The 20,993-nt window shown below is 49.0% G+C and overlaps 1 protein-coding gene across 1 annotated transcript in view; it reads right to left on the bottom strand.

Annotated features, from left to right (window-relative positions):
* Positions 1-2,301: 2,301 nt before the first annotated feature.
* EIF2B1 (eukaryotic translation initiation factor 2B subunit alpha) overlaps positions 2,302-20,993 on the bottom strand; it is a 36,596-nt gene continuing 17,904 nt past the window's right edge. The window contains exons 4-9 of the mRNA XM_075322744.1: positions 14,714-14,830; positions 14,091-14,203; positions 10,788-10,856; positions 10,640-10,715; positions 3,520-3,645; positions 2,302-2,539 (exon numbers count right to left, since the gene is read on the bottom strand). Of these exons, the coding sequence (XP_075178859.1) occupies positions 2,384-2,539; positions 3,520-3,645; positions 10,640-10,715; positions 10,788-10,856; positions 14,091-14,203; positions 14,714-14,830 (657 nt within the window). The 3' untranslated portion in view covers positions 2,302-2,383. The remainder of the gene's footprint in view (positions 2,540-3,519; positions 3,646-10,639; positions 10,716-10,787; positions 10,857-14,090; positions 14,204-14,713; positions 14,831-20,993) is intronic.

The raw sequence follows: 20,993 nt of genomic DNA, 5'->3' as shown, positions 1-20,993 counted from the left end.
AGTCGGCAAGCCTTTCAAGAAGTCCGGCGGATTCTGACGTGGGTGGAAAACACAGCATCCACCATATCCGCAGTTCACATCCCAGGCGTGGAAAACTGGGAAGCAGACTCTCAGTCGCCAGGGCATGGACGCAGGGGAATGGTCCCTTCACCCGGACGTGTTTCAGGAGATCTGTCGCCGCTGGGGGATGCCGGACGTCGACCTGATGGCGTCACGGCACAACAACAAGGTCCCGGTTTTCATGGCACGGTCTCACGATCACCGAGCTCTGGCGGCAGACGCCTTAGTTCAGGATTGGTCGCAGTTCCGACTACCTTATGTGTTTCCACCTCTGGCATTGTTGCCCAGAGTGCTCCGCAAAATCAGGTCCGACTGCCGTTGCGCCATTCTCGTCGCTCCAGACTGGCCAAGGAGGTCGTGGTACCCGGATCTGTGGCATCTCACGGTAGGACAACCGTGGGCGCTACCAGGCCGTCCAGACTTGCTGTCTCAAGGGCCGTTTTTCCATCTGAATTCTGCGGCCCTGAACCTGACTGTGTGGCCATTGAGTCCTGGATCCTAGGGACCTCAGGTTTATCTCATGATGTTGTTGCCACCATGAGACAGGCTAGGAAACCATCCTCCGCCAAGATCTACCACAGAACGTGGAAGATATTCTTATCTTGGTGCTCTGCTCAGGGAGTTTCTCCCTGGCCATTTGCATTGCCTATTTTTCTTTCCTTCCTGCAGTCTGGGTTGGAAAAAGGTTTGTCGCTTAGCTCCCTTAAAGGACAAGTCTCTGCGCTATCCGTATTCTTTCAGAAGCGCCTGGCGCGACTCCTAAGGTACGCACGTTCCTGCAAGGGGTTTGTCATATCGTTCCCCCTTACAAGCGGCCATTGGAACCCTGGGATCTGAACAAGGTTCTAATTGCTCTCCAGAAGCCACCTTTCGAGCCTATGAAGGAGATTTCCTTTTCTCGGCTTTCACAGAAAGTGGCTTTTCTGGTGGCGGTCACGTCTCTTCGGAGAGTGTCAGAGCTGGCGGCGTTATCTTGCAAATCTCCCTTCCTGGTGTTTCACCAAGACAAGGTAGTACTGCGTCCAATTCCAGAGTTTCTTCCCAAGGTGGTATCTTCCTTTCATCTCAATCAGGATATCACTTTACCATCTTTGTGTCCGCATCCAGTTCACCAATTTGAAAAGGGTTGCATCTGTTGGACCTGGTGAGAGCACTCAGGATCTACATTTCCCGCACGGCGCCTCTGCGCCGTTCGGATGCACTCTTTATCCTGGTCGCTGGTCAGCATAAAGGGTCGCAAGCTTCCAAATCCACCCTTGCGCGATGGATCAAGGAACCAATTCTTCACGTCTACCGTTCTGCTGGGCTTCCGACTCCTTCTGGACTGAAGGCCCATTCTACCAGAGCCGTGGGTGCGTCCTGGGCATTACGGCATCAGGCTACGGCTCAGCAGGTGTGCCAGGCGGCTACCTGGTCGAGTCTGCACACTTTTACCAAGCATTATCAGGTGCATACCTACGCTTCGGCGGATGCCAGCCTAGGTAGACAAGTCCTGCAGGCGGCGGTGGCCCACCTGTAAGAAAGGGCTGCCTGACAGCCCGATCACGAGGTATTCTTTTACCCACCCAGGGACTGCTTTTGGACGTCCCAATTGTCTGGGTCTCCCAATTAGGAGCGAAAAAGAAGAAGGGAATTTTTTTTACTTACCGTAAATTCCTTTTCTTCTAGCTCCAATTGGGAGACCCAGCACCCGCCCTGTTTTTTCTTAGGGTATTTGTTTTTCGGGTGCACATGTTGTTCATGTTGATGTTACGTTCTCCGATATTGTTTATCGGATTGAATTTGTTTTTGAAACAGTTATTGGCTTTCCTCCTTCTTGCTTTTGCACTAAAACTGAGGGACCCGTGCTCCCACGGGGGGGTGTATAGCCAGAAGGGGAGGGGCCTTACACTTTTGAGTGTAGTACTTTGTGCGGCCTCCGGAGGCAGTAGCTATACACCCAATTGTCTGGGTCTCCCAATTGGAGCTAGAAGAAAAGGAATTTACGGTAAGTAAACAAAATTCCCTTCTTTAGTATATAGTAAAAATAAATCACCTTTGAAGCATCAATATAGTTACGACGCCGACCTTCCATGGTCATTCATTGGCACTTCGTGGTTGCATAATGAGGTGGGAAGGGGCATCTGTGCCATTTGAAGCCATATATATGGTTAGACAGCTGTGCCCTGTGCTACCGGACGTTTTTCTATATGTACATTGTCTGAAAACATAACCTCCCATGGCTACATAACGGAATTGATATCTTATGTAAAGTATTTAATGTCACAGCAATTTCTTATTTACAGCATGCCTCTGTGTTATGGTTGTTAACTTTAATATCTTGTTATAAGTACAGTTTGATAAGTTCATCACTTATAGCGGATGGAGTCAAGACTCCCAGATCCGTGAACAGCAGTGTGATTAGGGAGGGTGATGTGTAGTCAATCCAGGGGTGTTCTTTCATAAGATCCTTCTTCTGCTGCTGTGTGTCCGCTTTGTACTGAAACAAACAAAACCAGGACTGTAACAACATGCACATCCAAGCTGAATATACAAGCTACACACCTTTTGGGTTTTTCAGTAGCAAACTGGGACTGATTCCTAAATCTTCAGACATAAGTGATCAATGTTCTTTCATTGTCCTGCTGGAAGGTGAACCTACATCCCAGTCACAAGTCTTATGTAGCCTCTAACAGGTTTCCTCCAGGATTAAGCTGCATCTATCTTCCCATCAACTCTGCCCAGCTTCAATATGTTCTACATTGGTGTCAGCTGATCAGCGCACCACCTTTTCCTGTATGGGACACGGCATTTAAAAAAAAAAGGTGCTCTGATCAGATAAGACCACAGTACAACTTTTGGGGCTTAATGCAAAATGCTGTATGTAGCAAGAGCTAAGTCCCATTGAGAATCTGTAGCAAGACTTAAACTGCTGTTCAGACGTCTCCACCGAATCTCACTGAGCAAGAGCTATTTTGTAAAAAAGAATAGGAAAAAATTTCAGTCTCTAAATGTGCAAAGCTGATAGAGAGAGACTCCCAAAAAGACTTGCAGCAGTAGCTGCAGTGAAAGGTGGTCCTACAAAGTATTGACTTGGGGGCTTAATACAAATGCACAATACAATTTTCAGACTTATATTTTTACATTACTTAGAAAACCAAGTATCATGTCCTTAACACTTAAAGTATTAAATACCCTATGAACGTTTCCACTTTTGAAGACACTGTAAATGCCACAAAATCATGTATTTAGCAAGTTAGCCAATCCCAGTGAATTGTATTAATAAATTTTAAAAGTACTATTGATACGAATACTGGTTTAAAAAAAAAAAAAAAAAAAAAAAAAAAGTAAACACAGCCCTTGCGGAGAAAAAAAAAAAGCCTAGTTAAGTATAGAAACACTGTACAAATAATATAATAGCAGAATAACTTGACACTCTGTTAAGCTCCTACAAGCCAGGCATTCTTATATTACTCTTACCTTAAACTTGTCTGGTACATCTCTCTGATTCAGTGGGAAGAGACGCACAAACTTGAAACTTTCCGCCACCACGTAGAATGGTTTATTCTGAGCTTTAGCACATACTGCCATTTGATTTGTGCCAATCTGCAGTAAAATGTATTAAATAAAAAATATCATAGGGTTTTCATGTCACCAAACACTTTTGATGCTCTCGGACGGGCTTGAGTCGTGTACTAAGTACAATGGAAGTCAATGGGAAACTCGAGCATTTTTCTGCTAGATTTTCCATAAAAATGCTTATGAGTTCCCCCTTGATTTCCTTTAGAATAGTTACACAACTCAAACTGGTCCAAGAACGTCAATGTCCTATCACACTGTACTTCATCCGCCATATAAAAAAAAAAATGGTGGAACTTAGCCTCACATGCCAATTATAGCTCCAGCAATACTGTACTTTCTTTATCGTTCCTTTGGGAGACCCAGACCATGGGTGTTTAGCTTCTGCCTCCGGAGGACACACAAAGTACTACACTTAAAAGTGTAGCTCCTCCCTCTGAGCTTATACACCCCCTGGTGAGCAGACCCAGCCAGTTTATCGCTTTGTGTTCAGGAGGCATACATCCACACATGCATTCTCATCTGATTTGTTTGATTTTTGGAAAGAGTTTGAAGAAAAGCGGGTCCACGTCTGGACTCCCGGCATGTCCCTTCTCACCCCACTGTGTCGGCGGTGTTGTTAAGGTTGATTTCCAAGGCTGGAGCCTTACATGCCGTGCTCCTTCACCATCCCTCCTGGGCTCTGGCTTGAGGTGGGAGCCAGCACGGTCTCCATGCCTGGCAGGACACCGGTCTCCATCCGCAGCCCTTCAGGACCCTGCTGGACCGGAGCACTCATCCCCAGGGACCTGGCTCTGCGTCTCGGCAGCTAAGTACCTGAGACGTTTATATATGGGGGTCCCTGTGCTTTATTTGGAGAGAGTGTGCTTGCTGTGTTTACTGACATTTCCGGTGGGTTCTCTAGCTGTCGCACGAGAACCGCGCCGATGGTGCCTGCGCGTCGGCTCGCCGCTCAAATTTAGGCCCCGGCTTCGCCGGAGGCCTAGTTTCTGTTCACTGCCCTCGCATGTCACTCATGCAGAGGGACAGGCTCAGCTCCGCCCGGCGGCCGTTCTGCACAGGGGAGGAACACTCCCCACTGCTGTGTGTGGTGTCTCCTCCCCTGTAGGTTTCTATGGCCCTCCAGATCCCGCTCTTCAGGCAAGTCCCGCCCCCTCTCCTTGCTCCGGTGGCCATTTTCTCAGAGATTCACTCAGCGCTGGTCTGCGCTCTGCATCCCTGCTGGGTGCTGTGTTTGGAGGTCCGGGCTTTGGGATCTGGAGGGCACACAACACCGCTTCAGCGGTCTGGTAAGCCACAACCTCTGGTTGTGGACCTCTGTATATACTCTCTGGGGTTCATTCTCTTGCAGAGCCCCCACTCCAGCAGCATGTCTCACACGAGGAGTAAGGCTCCAAAGGTTTATTCAGTATGCACTGCATGTAAGCTCCTGCTGCCTGAACCGAGCACCTATCCACATTGTGATGCCTGCTCTAACTTGGCGGTGCCACAGCCTGGAGTCTCACCCCCAGTGGTCTCTCAGGCTGCTCCTGCTCATGTGGCTGAACCCCCGGCTTGGGTAAAATTCTTTTCTAGGTCTATCTCCCAGTCTTTTGCTGAGTCCATGGAACTTTTGTCCAGGACTTTGCTGACCATGCATCAGCTCCCTTCACAGGGTGCCTCTGCTGCTAGGGGTCTCTCAGGACCGGCGCTCACAGAGGATTCATCATCTGGTCCCAGACCCTGTCCTCCTAAGAAGAGACGCAGGGTTCCCTCTCCCTCGGCTCTGATTCAGGAGCTGACGCGCAGGATGAGGAGGATGCCTTTACAGGGAGCTCGGAGGCTAACTCCATGTACCCCATTAATCTGTCCGAAAGTGACTCAGATGTTAGTGATTTGATTGCTTCCATTAATTCTGTACTGGATCTCAATCCGCCAGTATCAGAGGAGCAACCCTCTCTGGCAGAAAAGCACCAGTTTACCTCGCCTAAGAGAGCAAAGAGTGTGTTCTTTAACCACTCCAGTTTTCAGGCCGCTGTGACCAAGCCCAGGGCCTGTCCTGACAAACGCTTCCCAAAGCGTGGTTCTGATGACCGCTTTCCCTTTCCACCTGAGGTGGTCAAGGAGTGGGCTCATTCCCCAAATGTAGACCCCCCAGTGTCTAGGCTCTCAGCCCGGACCGTTGTGTCGGTGGCTGATGGCACCTCCCTTAAGGATTCCACTGACCGCCAGATTGACCTTCTGGCCAAATCCGTATATGAAGCGGCGGGGGCCTCGTTCTCCCCGACTTTTGCAGCAGTGTGGGCTCTCAAAGCCATCTCTGCTTCTCTAGAGGAGATGCATTCCCTCGCCAGGGAATCTATGCCCGAATTGGTTGCTTTAACTTCCCAAGCCTCAGCTTTTTCATCCTATGCCATGTCTGCCATGCTGGAGGCTTCTCACCGCACTGCGGTGGCTTCGGCTAATTCCCTCGCTATCCGCAGGATCTTGTGGCTTCGAGAGTGGAAGGCAGATGCTTCTTCAAAGAAGTACCTTGCTGAGCTCCCTTTTTGCTGGGTCCCGGCTGTTCGGAAAACAGCTGGATGAAATTATTAAGGAAGCTACTGGCGGGAAGAGTACTTCCATGCCACAGACCAAAACCAGGAAACCTGTCCAGGGTAGGAATCAGTCGAGGTTTCGTTCCTTTCGTTCCTCCAACTGGTCGTCCTCTAAGCCCTCGGCCTCGTCCACTAACTCAGCCAAGGACCAGAAATCCAACTGGCGCCCAAAAGCGCGTCCACAGAAGACCGCAGGAGGTGCTGCCGCTAAGGCAGCCTCCTCGTGACTATCTGTCCGCGCCAGCAACGTCCTTAGTCGGTGGCAGGCTCTCCCACTTTGGCGACGCGTGGTTTCAACACGTCTCCGATCAGTGGGTGAGGGATATCATCTCCCACGGCTACAGGATAGAATTCTCTTCCAGCCCGCCAAACAGATTTTTTCTCTCAACTCCCCCCTGCTCCAAGGCCGCCGCCTTCTCACAGGCCGTGGCATCCTTGCAGGCCAACGGAGTAATTGTACCGGTTCCCGCCCGGAAACGGTTCAGAGGTTTCTACTCAAATCTCTTCCTAGTCCCCAAAAAGGACGGTTCCTTCCGGCCCATCCTGGATCTCAAGCTTCTCAACAAGCATGTTCAGGTGCGGCACTTTCGCATGGAGTCTCTGCGATCAGTCATTGCCTCAATGACCCAAGGGGATTTCCTGGCGTCCATCGACATCAGAGATGCCAATCTGCATGTGCCAATTGCAGTTTCACACCAGCGTTGGCTACGTTTTGCAATCGGAGAAGATAATTTCCAATTCTTGGCTCTCCCCTTCGGGTTGGCCACAGCTCCTCGGGTATTCACCAAGGTCATGGCAGCAGTGATTGCGGTCCTGCACCTACAGGGATTGGCAGTGATTCCTTACCTGGACGACCTTCTAGTCAAGGCTTCATCCAGCGCGGACTGTCAGCGGAGTGTCTCGCTCACTCTCGCCACTCTAGCCCAATTCGGGTGGCTTGTCAATCTTCCCAAATCCACTCTGACTCCGACCCAGAGTCTCACGTACCTAGGGATGCAGTTCGAGACTTTGCCGGCACTTGTGAAGTTGCCCTTAGACAAACAGCAGTCCCTCCAACTGGCGGTGCGCTCTCTGCTGAGGCCCCGCCGTTATTCCCTCAGGCGCCTGATGCAGGTACTGGGTCAAATGGTGGCGTCAATGGAGGCTGTTCCCTTTGCCCAGTTCCATCTGCGTCCCCTGCAGCTGGACATTCTCCGCTGTTGGGACAAGCGGCCTTCCTCCTTGCACAGGTTAGTGGCTCTGTCGCCACAGACCAGGAGCTCTCTTCAGTGGTGGCTTCGGCCCCTCTCTCTGTCCCAGGGGCGCTCCTTCCTGGCCCCGTCCTGGGTGATTCTCACCACGGATGCCAGTCTATCCGGCTGGGGAGCGGTATGTCTCCACCACAGAGCGCAGGGCACTTGGACTCCGTCCGAGTCAGCCCTTTCAATCAATGTGCTGGAAACCAGAGCAGTGCTTCTAGCTCTCCTAGCTTTTCAGCACCTGTTGGCGGGCAGGCACATCCGAGTCCAGTCAGACAACGCGACAGCGATTGCCTACATCAATCACCAAGGCGGGACACGCAGCCGCCTGGCAATGATGGAGGTACAACGCATCCTTCAATGGGCGGAGGACTCCAAGTCCACCATATCTGCAGTCCACATCCCAGGCGTGGAAAACTGGGAGGCAGATTATCTCAGCCGTCAAACCGTGGACGGTGGCGAGTGGTCCCTGCACCCGGCAGTGTTTCAGTCAATCTGCCGCAAATGGGGCACTCCGGACGTGGACCTAATGGCATCCCGTCACAACAACAAAGTTTCTGTTTACGTGGCTCGCTCCCACGATCCTCAGGCATTCGCCTCGGACGCTCTGGTTCAAGACTGGTCTCAGTTTCGGCTGTCCTACGTGTTTCCCCCTCTAGCTCTCTTGCCCAGAGTCCTGCGCAAGATCAGAATGGAGGGCCGTCGAGTCCTCCTCATTGCACCGGACTGGCCCAGGCGAGCTTGGTACCCAGACCTGCTCCATCTGTCCGTAGAGGTGCCGTGGCATCTTCCGGACCGTCCAGACCTTCACTCGCAAGGTCCGTTTTTCCGCCTGAATTCTGCGGCTCTCAAATTGACGGCGTGGCTCTTGAGACCTGGATCTTGACTGCTTCTGGTATTCCTCCTGAAGTCATCTCCACTATGACTCGGGCCCGTAAGTCTTCCTCCGCCAAGATCTATCACAGGACTTGGAAAATGTTCCTATCCTGGTATCGCTCTTCCAGCCATCCTCCTTGCCGACCCTTCTGTCTTTTCTACAGTCCGGTCTGCAGCTAGGACTGTCCCTCAACTCTCTCAAGGGACAAGTCTCAGCTCTGTCAGTGCTGTTCCAGCGGCGTCTCGCTCGGCTGGCTCAGGTCCGCACCTTCATGCAGGGCGCGTCTCACATCATTCCGCCTTACCGGCGGCCCTTGGATCCCTGGGACCTTAATTTGGTTCTCACGGTTTTGAGCCTCTTAGGGAGATTTCTTTGTTTCGTCTTTCACAGAAAGTGGCCTTTCTGGTGGCCATAACTTGCCTCCGGAGAGTCTCTGATTTGGCTGCGCTCTCTTTGGAGTCACCTTTTTTGGTTTTTCATCAAGACAAGGTGGTTCTCCGTCTGACTCCGGACTTTCTTCCTAAGGTGGTCTCTCCTTTCCACCTTAACCAGGACATTACCCTACCTTCCTTTTGTCCGGCTCCTGTTCATCGCTTTGAAAAAGCGTTGCATACTCTGGATCTGGTGCGTGCTCTTCGGATCTATGTGTCTCGCACCGCTGCTCTTAGGCGGTGCACTTCTCTTTTTGTGCTAACCACAGGCCGGCGCAAGGGCCTCTCTGCTTCTAAGCCGACCTTAGCCCGTTGGATTAGGTCGACCATTTCGGACGCCTACCAGTGTACTCAGGTGTCTCCCCCGCCGGGGATCAAGGCACACTCGACCAGAGCTGTCGGTGCCTCTTGGGCTTTCAGGCACCAGGCTACGGCTCAACAAGTCTGTCAGGCTGCCACTTGGACTAGCCTGCATACCTTTTCGAAACACTACCAAGTGCATGCTCATGCTTTGGCAGATGCGAGCTTGGGCAGACGCATCCTTCAGGCGGCTGTCGCCCATTTGTGAAGTTAGGTTCTGCCTACTTCTTAGTTTTTCTTTTTATTTCCCACCCAAGGACTGCTTTGAGACGTCCCATGGTCTGGGTCTCCCAAAGGAACGATAAAGAAAAAGAGAATTTTGTTTACTTACCGTAAATTCTTTTTCTTATAGTTCCATATTGGGAGACCCAGCTCCCTCCCTGTTGCCTGTTGGCAATTTCTTGTTCCGCGTGTTTTTCACCGGCTGTTGTCGTGGACAGAGTCTCCGGTTGTTCCGGCTTTTGCTCTGTTTTACTTGTGGGTGGCTATTCTCCTTCAGCTTTTGCACTAAACTGGCTGGGTCTGCTCACCAGGGGGTGTATAAGCTCAGAGGGAGGAGCTACACTTTTAAGTGTAGTACTTTGTGTGTCCTCCGGAGGCAGAAGCTAAACACCCATGGTCTGGGTCTCCCAATACGGAACTATAAGAAAAAGAATTTACGGTAAGTAAACAAAATTCTCTTTTTTGTCTTTTCCCGTGTGTGCATGCAGTGAGTTTGAGCTTTGATTTCCCCCTGTCCTTGTGGGGTTCATTTCTCCTGTCCCAGCCCTCCCCTGGGGTGAGGGAGTATTAGACCAGGGCTACGTTGGCACCATCAGGTGTACCTCTGGGATGAGGGACAGCGTAGTATCACTAGTCTAAGGACCAGTCTAGGCACCCTTACTCCTGGTTTTCATGTCATACTTGTGACACTAGTACCAAGCACCTGAGTGCTTGTGCTAGCTCATCGATAATACTAACATCATGGCTCCCAGACTGAGAAGGGAGGTTAGAGACAGCCTGTGGAGTCACCACTATTAGGAATTGTAGAGACAACAAGGGACAGCTAGTGTGCTATAATGTGTATACTTAGTGGCCGGGCAGTTGAGAATTCACTTTGCACTGTAAGATACTTGTTTTGCTGTGTATTAAAATACAGCTGGTTGTGGACAGATTTGGATCGAATGCACTGTTACAGTGAAAGTTTTTCTTGAAACTATCATCTAACCCAGACGATTGAGATCCCATAAGCTAAACTAACCCTGGCTTGTCACATTGTTATAATATATGTACCTGCACACATGTATCGTATGTGCATTACAGCTCAGCAGGCGTGATGAATATGTTGGAATAATAATGTGCCTCCCAAACTGGGTCAACTGTTGATATGTAGGTGCTGGCAGATACATACTGTACATAGCTATATAGCTGTACACTGGGAGCCTCCTGCTGCTCCTCTAATGCCTTCACCAGCTTTATGGCCAGGCATAGTTTCTTCACCATTTAATACTAATGTAAGATAGGTCAGGAACGTAACTCTGCAAACAAATTGTAATTTACCTTATTGATTATTCCTCCACTCTCCACCACTCCTTCAGCTCCCACAATCACCAGGTCTACTTTCTCCATGATATAACTGCCAAAGAGAAACCATGTAAGTCTTCAAAATATAGACATTCAATTTGTATTTTCAACACAAGTCACTCACCCTACTGCGGCATCCAGGATCACTGTTACTGGAACATTAATGTTCTGCAGAGCTTCTGCCATATTCCTCCTATGGGGAAGAAGTAAAAGGTTGTAGGTACGTAAGTACAGGCCTTCAATAGCCAATACATTCAGCAAATACTAACTTTTCAAAACAGGACCAGAATAGGACTTTTACACTTTGGTTTTTTTGGTTTTTTTTTACCAGATCCGAGGCAATGATCCGTTGAAGAAAAAAAACAACAAAACTGAAGTGTGAATTTGCCTCATTTGATGGCTATAGAGCAAAAGTGAGAAAAACCATAATGTAAATAAGACCTTAAAGCAGGGATCTCAAACTCGGCTGGGTGTATGAGCTGCACAGAGGAAAAAAAAATAATTTGGGGGGCCGCATTCTTTGTAGGACAAAGTGACATTTTTATTGGTACCACATTTTTTTTATACACCTTTTTCACTTGTTTATTATAGCAAACGTGCACATTCTTTGTTTAAAGATAAAAAAAAATGTTGACAGTAACAGAAAATGTCATGCCTTATTTTGAGGGGTTTTTTTTCAGTTTATTCCTTTCTTGTACCTAAGTCTTACAATTAGCACTATATAGAAATTTTGACCAATATCTTTTAGTAATGTTCCCCTTCTTATGTGCCCATGTAGTATTGTGCCCCATTCTACAGTAATGTGCTCATCCTTGTCCCCATCCTATAGTAATGTTCCAATGTCCCCATCCTTGTCTCCATGTTGTAGTAATATGCCCCATCCTTGTCCCCATCTTATTCTAATGTACCCATCCTGTAGTAATGTGTCCATCCTTGTCTGCATCCTATAGTAATGTCCCCAACCTATAGTAATGTGCCCATCCTATAGTAATGTGCCAACCTTGTCCCTATCCTATAGTAATGTCCCCCACCTTATCCCTATCCTATAGTAATGTTTCCCAGCCCTGTCCCCTTGTAGTAATGTCCCTATCTTGTAGTACTGTGCCCATCCTAGTCCCCATTCTATAGTAATGTCCCCATCCAATAGTATTGTGCCCATCCTATAGTAATGTCCCCAGCCTTATCTCCATCTCATAGTAATGTGCCCATCCTGTAGTAATGGGTGGGGTGGGGGGCAATGGCGGCAGTGGCTATAACTTACCGATCGCTCCCCTCAACTTCCACGGACGCTGGAATGAAGCTGAGGGGAGCGGTCTCCGGCCCCAGATCCACAGTGATTGGAGAGATCGGTCACAAGGCCGGTCTCGCCAGTCAGAGCTGGGGCGGGTGAAACAGAGGTCACCCAGCTCCAGCCAATAATCAGTGCTATAGCTGCATTGATCATGGCTGGATTTCAATGTTTCAGCTATTTTCAATAGCTGAAACACTACAGTGGCTGTGATTGGCTGACGAACGCCACTCAGCCAATCACAGCCTCCGTTGGTCCGGGGAGGAGATACCACCCCTCCTGAGGTCAGGCAGAGGTCCCCTCCTCCCCAAATCTAAGGTATTTGCAGCCACCGTACTAGGTACGTCATGGGGCCTTAAGTATTAGGGAGCCATGACGTACCCAGTACATCATAGGTCACTAAGGGGTTAATGTGCCGTGCTTCACATACACAAAAAACCCACCACAAACACACCATTCTTCTCACCTGTCCCGCGTTCCCTTGGCTGCCTCATCTCTGCTTCCGTGCCCCTGTTGACTTTCGCGGCAGGTGCAGGGGCTGCCCGCAGCCCCTGTCAGATGATTGTTTTGCCGGCGCTGCGGCCCCTGCGCCGGCCACGATAGTCACCAGGGGCACGGGCCTGGGGGCCGCACGAAGCAGCCTGAGGGGCCGCATGCAGCCTGCGTGTTTGAGACCTCTGCCTTAAAGAGAATCTGCTACACGATTCATGCTATCCAAGCCACGGGCAGCATGAATCTGAGCTTATCTGAACAATTGCAGCCAGGTAATTTTTCCTCTGAAACGCTCCAGTGTTAAGACAATAGTTAGAAGAGCTGTTTTTCCCCAACATCGCATCAGGGGACAGGTCTAATGCTAAGTACACACATGCAAGAAACCTGTCAATCACCTAGATAGGGGAAGCTGTTCGGGGGCAGGGCTGCCCTAGTTTATGGTCCTTGGTCGGATCTATTATTATATTTTCTTTGAAATACCATGGTGTTGCAGAGAAAAACATACTTGCCCCAATTATACAGCCAGGCCCTAATTCATGCTGCCGTTAGTGTGGAGAGTATGAAATTAATGACAGGTTCCCTTTAACCATTTCCTGTTCTGCCCATTGAAACCATTGGCTGGCAAAAATAGCACTATGTGTGAAGTCCTGCCTGCAATGCTTAGAAAATGGACTTTCCACTCAGTGGCCTGCTAGAAGGGACTTAGGACAGTAAAATGCGTATGAATTATTGATGTCCCCTGCCAGGGGACAAAGGAGCGTAACGGAAAATTTTAGAACTCTGGGTAGGAAAAGGGTAAAAGGGATTGTCCAGACTAAGGGCAGCGTTACACAGGACGATATATCGTGCGATCGCACCAGTCGTTTGTGCGTCACGGGCAATTTGTTGCCCGTGGCGCACAAAGTCATTTACCCCCGTCACACGTACTTACCTCCCGAACGACCTAGATGTGGGCGGCAAACATACTCTTCCTGTAGGGGAAGGGACGTTCGGCGTCATAGTGACGTCACTGCGGCCGCCCAATAGAAGCGGAGGGGCGGAGATGAGCGGGACGTAACATCCCGACCACCTCCTTCCTTCCTCATTGCCGACGGGACGCAGGTAAGCTGTTGTTCGCTGTTCCCGGGGTGTCACACGTAGCGATGTGTGCTGCCTCGGGAACGACAAACAACCGGTGCGCAGAAGAAGGAACGACTTTATGAAAATGAACACCGTGTCAACGAGCAACGATAAGGTATTTTTGGTCGTTCACAGTCGTTCATAGCTGTCACACGCTACGATATCTCTAACTATGCCGAATGTGCGTCACGGAATCAGTGACCCCGACAACATATCGCCCGATATATCGTAGCGTGTGACACCGGCCTAAGGAGAAAAGTCTGCAGCCGGAAAACACATATAAAGAGAAATCATTTCTATTCTCCATTTTTATTTTTGTGTTAATGTTGCTCTTCTAATACCATTCACTTTCATCTCATATTTTGTATTGCTTTAAAAATCAGCAAGGTAAAACAAGCGTTCTACTTTGCATATTCTAAACTGGACAAATGTGGGAGTAGGAAACCTCTGCAATATGTTATCTCTGGCATTGTAATTCTGTAAAGCCCGAGGACCATGATCCCACATAGAGGACAGTGGGGCGCTCACCCTGATAAGTCTGGCTGGGATTCTGTAACATAGACACTAAAGCGTTTATTAGCAGCTGCCGCGTCTTCCAAAACCTTCATAACCACCCTGGAGTAAGCATGTGTTAAGATTTTCTGCAAAACGAACAGAAGTAAAAGGTTAAATAGTAATCATACAGCGGGAATAATATGTAGTAGCATATACTGAAAGTGATCCAGTGGTTCTCTGACCACTGACTCATGATGGCTACTAAAAATGAGGAGATCATTGTGAAGATCAGCTCTGGCTTTTGCATTTATCTGAAGGGAACGGCTGTAAACATATTTCAAACAATCAGTACATAGTTTGTAAAATGAATATGAATAGGGGTTATATGGCCTTTTAAATTGATCTCAAGATCATCCCTCGTATCAGCCATCAATATTAGGTCAGTGGGGGTCTGACTATCAGCACCCCCTGCAATCAGCTGTATAAGGAGGCTGTGGCACCCACAGCAGTGTCTTCAATCCGCTTCAGCCCTGTACAGATCCTGGCAACTATCTGCTAAGCTATGTCAGCCGCTCTCTTCTTGATGCAGACGTCTGCTGTGCCAAAGAAAGCTTGTAAGTTAGGCAAGTTGATCTTAAGACATTTTCCATACTCACAGCTCCATCCTTTATAAACGGGCAGCAGAGTTTTGTAATCTTGTCCCTTGATAAGGAGATCCTTTTTAGAAAGAGTTCCCCTCGCTCACTCATCCTTTCTTTACATAAAGCATAATTCTAAAAATAAAAAAAAAAAAATTATATATAATATATATATATATATATATATAATATTATATATATTTTACACACACTTCTAGAATCATTGGAAATATATTATATATCATTGCGAGCCTAAAGAGGACCAACCACCAGGATTGTGCTATATGAAATAAAGCCAGTGCCATACTGGCACACTGGTGCTGAATCCAGGCGTACCTTTTGTTGACAGATAGGGTGCTTGGTTGCTGAATTATCTTTAATCAATGTTGCATAAATGCACTGTACTTTGATATGTGCTTCGGGGGCGGCCTGTGAGGGTCAGGTTCTCAGTGTATACTGCATTGCATGCCCCCTTTTCTTTAACCCCTTCAGCCCCCAGCCTGTTTTCACCTTAAAGAGACCCGGCCATTTTTTGCAATTTTGACCAGTGTCACTTTGACAGGTTATAACTCTGGAACACTTCAACGGATCCTGGCGATTCTGACAGTTTTTTTCGTGACATATTGTACTTCATGTCAGTGGTAAATTTAGGCCGATATTTTTTGTGTTTATTTGTGAAAATTTCGGAAATTTGTCGAAAATTTTGAAAATTTTGCAATTTTCAAAATTTGAAATTTTATGCCTATAAATCTGAGATATGTCACACTAAATAGTTACAAAATAACATTTCCCACTTGTCTGCTTTACACCAGCGCAATTTTTGAAAAAAAAAATTTCCGTTAGGAAGTTAGAAGGGTTCAAAGTTCATCAGCAATTTCTCAGTTTTCCAACAAAATTTACAAAAAAATTTTTTTAAGGTACCACATCACATTTGGAGTGATTTGAGAAACCTAGGCGAAAGAAAATACCCAAAAGTGACCCCATTCTAAAATCTGCACCCCTCACTCTGCTCAAAACCACATCCAAGAAGTTTATTAACCCTTTAGGAGCTTCACAGCAACCAAAGCAATGTAGAAGAAAAAAATGAAAATTTTACTTTAACACAAAAATGTTACTTTAGCCATAAAAATTAGTATTTTCACGAGGGTATCAGGAAAAATGCATCATAAAATGTATTGTGCATTTTCTCCTGAGTACGCAGATGCCTCATATGTGGTGGAAATCAAATGTTTGGGCACACGGCAGGACTCGGAAGGCAATGAGCGCCATTTGAATTTTTGAGTGCAAAATTAGCTGCACTCATTAGCGGACGCCATGTCGGGTTTGAAGACTCCCGGAGGTGCCTAAACAATGGAGCTCCCCCATAAGTGACCCCATTTTGGAAACTAGAGCCCTCAAATATTTTTTCTAGATGTTTGATGTGCACTTTGAACCCCTGGGGGCTTCACTGAAGTTTATAACGTTGAGCCGTGAAAAGAAAAAAAAACATTTTTTACCACAAAACTGTTGCTTCAACCAGATAGCTTTTTATCAGGAAAAAAATGCACCATAAAATGTATTGTGCATTTTCTCCTGAGTACGCAGACACCTCATATGTGGTGGAAATCAAATGTTTGGGCACACAGCAGGACTCGGAAGGCAAGGAGCGCCATTTCACAGCAAAATTGGTTGGAATTATTAGCGGAGCCATGTTGCGTTTGGAGACCCCCCTGAAGTGCCTAAACAATGGAGCTCCCCCACAATTGACCCCATTTTGGAAACTAGACCCTTCATGGAATTTATCTAGCTTGTTTAGTGAGCACTTTGAACCCCTCGAGGCTTCAAAAACATTTGTAATGTTCAGCCGTGAAAATATTTTATTCTTTTTTTTACCACAAAATTGTTTTTTCAAACAGGTAGCTTTTTTTCACAAGGGTATCAGGAAAAAATGCACCAGAAAATGTATTGTACACAGGTACCTCATATGTGGTGGAAATCAATTGTTTGGGCGTACGGCGGGGCTCAGAAGAGAAGGAGCGCCATTTCACAGTAAAATTGATTGGAATTATTAGCAGACGCCATGTTGCATTTGGAGACCCCCTGAGGTGCCTAAACAATGGAGCTCCCCCACATGTGGTCCCATTTTGGAAACTAGACCCCCCCCCCCCCCATACAAAAAAATTAGTTTGGCAAAGTAAAAAATACAGACATCCGTAAAAAAAAAAAAAAATGAATAAGAAAAAAAAAAGAGCGCCTGCCACTAAGACCAGTGCCAAACGTGAGAGCAATGCACGAGTCTCGCATCGCATCATCCACTCCAGTCTGGAAGCAAGCAACTGCGCTGGATAATGCGATGCGAGAGGGCGGGGCGGCAGATGAGAAAGGGCGCAGCGGATGGATGATGGGAAATGGCGCATCGGATGGAGGAGCGGCGGAGGATGGGGGGGGGAGGGAGGTGAGATGGGGATACCTACCTTACAGGATGGATCTAGGCAGCAGGATCACAGAAGACAGAAGAGGCAGCAGATGAAGGAGGCAGCAGATTGAGGAGTGTGAGAGAGGGCAGTAGATGAAGAGGATGGGAGAGAGCAGGCAGCAGATCGGGGAGGGGGGCAGAGTCTGATGGGAGAGAGAGGAGTTGGGGGGGCCCCGGGGGTAGGGGGGCCCACAGAACATGGAGGGGGGGAGGGTGGCTTGCAGCACATGTGGGGGGAGGAGGTGTAGTGGCGATGGAGAAGGGGCAGCCGATGAAGGAGGCGGCGGCCGATCGGGAACAGTGGGGGCCGATTCGGGGGCAGCAGCGGCTGAAAAAGGTGGGTGCGACGGCGGCGGGGGACAGCGGCGGGGCTGGCGGTGGCGATCGGAGCCGCGGCGGGGCGAACGGAGACAGCGGTGGCGGGCGGGGCGATCGGAGACAGCGGCGGGGCTGGCGGTGGCGGGCAAGGCGATCGGAAACAGCGGCGGGGCTGGCAGGGCGATCGGGGACGCGGGCGGCGGGGGCAGCAACTTACCGATGGGCACCCGCAGAGACCGCTCTCCTCGGCTTTCAGGGACGGACACAGGTCACCGGCACCAGATCCACGGTGATTGGAGAGATTGGTCACAAGACCGGTCTCTCCAATCTGAGCTGGGGGCGGGTGAAGCACCGATCACCCAGCTCCAGCCAATGGCCAGTGCTACAGCAGCAGTGATCAGGGCTGGATTTCAATGTTCCAGCCATTTTCAATGGCGGGCGGGGCGATCGGAGACAGCGGCGGGGCTGGCAGGCGGGGCGATCGGAGACAGCGGCGGGGCTGGCACTGGCGGGCGGGGCGATCGAAGACACAGCGGCGGGGCTGGCGGGGCGATCGGGGACAGGGCGGGCGGCGGGGGCAGCAACTTACCGATGGGCACCCGCAGAAACCGCTCTCCTCGGCTTTCAGGGACGGACACAGGTCACTGGATCCACGGTGATTGGAGAGATTGGTCACAAGACCAGTCTCTCCAATCAGAGCTGGGGGCAGGTGAAGCACCGATCACCCAGCTCCAGCCAATGGCCAGTGCTACAGCAGCACTGATCAGGGCTGGATTTCAATGTTCCAGCCATTTTCAATGGCTGGAACATTACAGTGACTGTAATTGGCTGAGCGGCGTTCGTCAGCCAATCACAGCTTCTGTAGGTTCGGGGAGGAGGCACCACCCCTCCTGAGGTCAGGCAGAGGTCCCCTCCTTCCCGAATCTACTGTTTAATTAAACAAATTGCACTCCCTGGGGCTCCGGGACCCCGATTTCGCCATGACTTACTGGGTATGTCATGGGTCGTTTAACACCATGTCACCATGACGTACCCAGTACGTCAAGGGTCGTTAAGGGGTTAATTATCATGCCATGCCGCCATTGCTGCTGTTTTCAAGTCCGCATTGCCACAGGAATGATGTCTTCATTAAAATGATGCCGAAGTCCAAGCATGCGCGTACTACTATCTCCGGCGCTATTTTAGTGAAGACACTACAGAGAAGACTATGAGCGGCAGGGGGAGGTGTGCAGATGTAAATAAATAAATCTGCGAATACGCAGAAGCCACTCAATCATCTCTGCAACAGAATGGCACCGGAGATCGTGGTATGTGCGGGATTTGGCTTCATTATAATGAAAGCCTTATTACTGTGGCAATTAACAAGCGCTGCCAACAGCAGCAATGGCGGTGCAACATTTAACCCCTTCACGACCATGGACTGATATATAATAATAATTTTTATTCATTTATATAGCGTTATTAATTCCACAGCGCTTTACATACATTGGCAATACTGTCCCCATTGGGGCTCACAATCTAGGTTCCCTATCTGTATGTCTTTGGAGTGTGGGAGGAAACCGGAGAACCCGGAGGAAACCCACGCAAAACATGGGGAGAACATACAAACTCCTTGCAGATGGTGTCCTTAGTGGGACTAGAACCCAGGACCCCAGCGATGCAAGACTGCAATGCTAACTACTGAGCCACCGTCATGGAGCGTGTCCCGTTAAGCCCCGCCCCCTGCCGAGAGCAGAGAGAAACAGGAAAGTGACTGAATCTGCTGTATAGCTGTGATCAGCAGATAGATAAGAGCGATCGGATTGCTGATCGCTATAGCCCCCTAGGGGGACTAGTAAAATAAAAAAAAACAAAAAAAAAAACAAACCTAAAAGTTCAAATCACCCCCCTTTCCCCCCATTTAAAAGTAAAGGGTTAAAAAATAAATAAATACACACTTTTGGTATCGCCGCGTTCAGAAATGCCCAATCAAAGAAGGGAATTTTGTTTACTTACCGTAAATTCCTTTTCTTCTAGCTCCAATTGGGAGACCCAGACAGTGGGTGTATAGCTACTGCCTCTGGAGGCCGCACAAAGAACTACACTTAAAAGTGTAAGGCCCCTCCCCTTCTGGCTATACACCCTCCCGTAGGAGTACGGATTCCTCAGTTTTAGTACCAAAGCAAGAAGGAGGAAAGCCAATAACAGTTTCAAAAACAAATTCAATCCGATAACTAGATCGGAGAACTTAAGAAACAACGTGAACAACATGTGCACCCGAAAAAACGAAACCCTAAAAACAGATAGGGCGGGTGCTGGGTCTCCCAATTGGAGCTAGAAGAAAAGGAATTTACGGTAAGTAAACAAAATTCCCTTCTTCTTTTTCGCTCCTAATTGGGAGACCCAGACAGTGGGACGTCCAAAAGCAGTCCCTGGGTGGGTAAAAAGATACCACATGAACGGGCTGTCATACAGCCTCTTCCTACAGGTGGGCCACCGCCGCCTGAAGGACCCGTCTACCTAGGCTGGCGTCTGCCGAAGCGTAGGTATGCACTTGATAGTGTTTGGTAAACGTGTGCAGACTCGACCAGGTAGCCGCCTGGCACACTTGCTGAGCCGTAGCCTGATGCCTCAACGCCCAGGACGCACCAACGGCTCTGGTAGAATGGGCCTTCAGTCCAGATGGAATCTGAAGCCCAGCAGAACGGTATGTGTGAAGAATTGGTTCCTTGATCCACCGCGCCAGGGTGGATTTGGAAGCTTGCGATCCCTTATGCTGACCAGCGACTAGGACAAAGAGCGCATCCGAACGGCGTAGAGGCGCCGTGCGAGAAATGTAAATCCTGAGTGCTCTCACCAGGTCCAACAGATGTAAACCCTTTTCAAATTGGTGAACTGGATGCGGACACAAAGATGGCAAAGTGATATCCTGATTGAGATGAAAGGAAGAAACCACCTTGGGAGAAAACTCTGGAATTGGACGCAGTACTACCTTGTCTTGGTGAAACACCAGGAAGGGAGATTTGCAAGATAACGCCGCCAGCTCGGACACTCTTCGAAGAGATGTGACCGCTACAAGAAAAACTACCTTTTGTGAAAGCCGAGAAAGGGGAACCTCTTTCAAGGGCTCGAAAGGCGGCTTTTGAAGAGCAAGGAGAACCTTGTTCAGATCCCAGGGTTCCAATGGCCGTCTGTAAGGAGGAACTATATGACAAACTCCTTGGAGAAACGTGCGTACTTTAGAAGCTGTGCCAAGCGCTTCTGAAAGAATACGGATAACGCGGAGACTTGACCCTTAAGCGAGCTAAGGGACAAACCTTTTTCCAACCCAGACTGCAGGAAGGAAAGAAAAATTGGCAATGCAAATGGCCAGGGAGAAAACCCTTGAGCCAAGCACCACGCTAAGAATATCTTCCACTTCCTGTGATAGATCTTAGCTGAGGATGGTTTTCTAGCCTGTCTCATTGTGGCAACAACTCCCTGAGATAAACCTGAGGCCGCTAGGATCCAGGACTCAATGGCCACACAGTCAGGTTCAGGGCCGCA

This window comes from Anomaloglossus baeobatrachus, chromosome 1 (assembly GCF_048569485.1).
Source record: "Anomaloglossus baeobatrachus isolate aAnoBae1 chromosome 1, aAnoBae1.hap1, whole genome shotgun sequence".
NCBI lineage: Eukaryota > Metazoa > Chordata > Amphibia > Anura > Aromobatidae > Anomaloglossus > Anomaloglossus baeobatrachus.
Note: the sequence above shows the minus strand (reverse complement) of the source record. Positions and strands in the feature narration are given on the sequence as shown.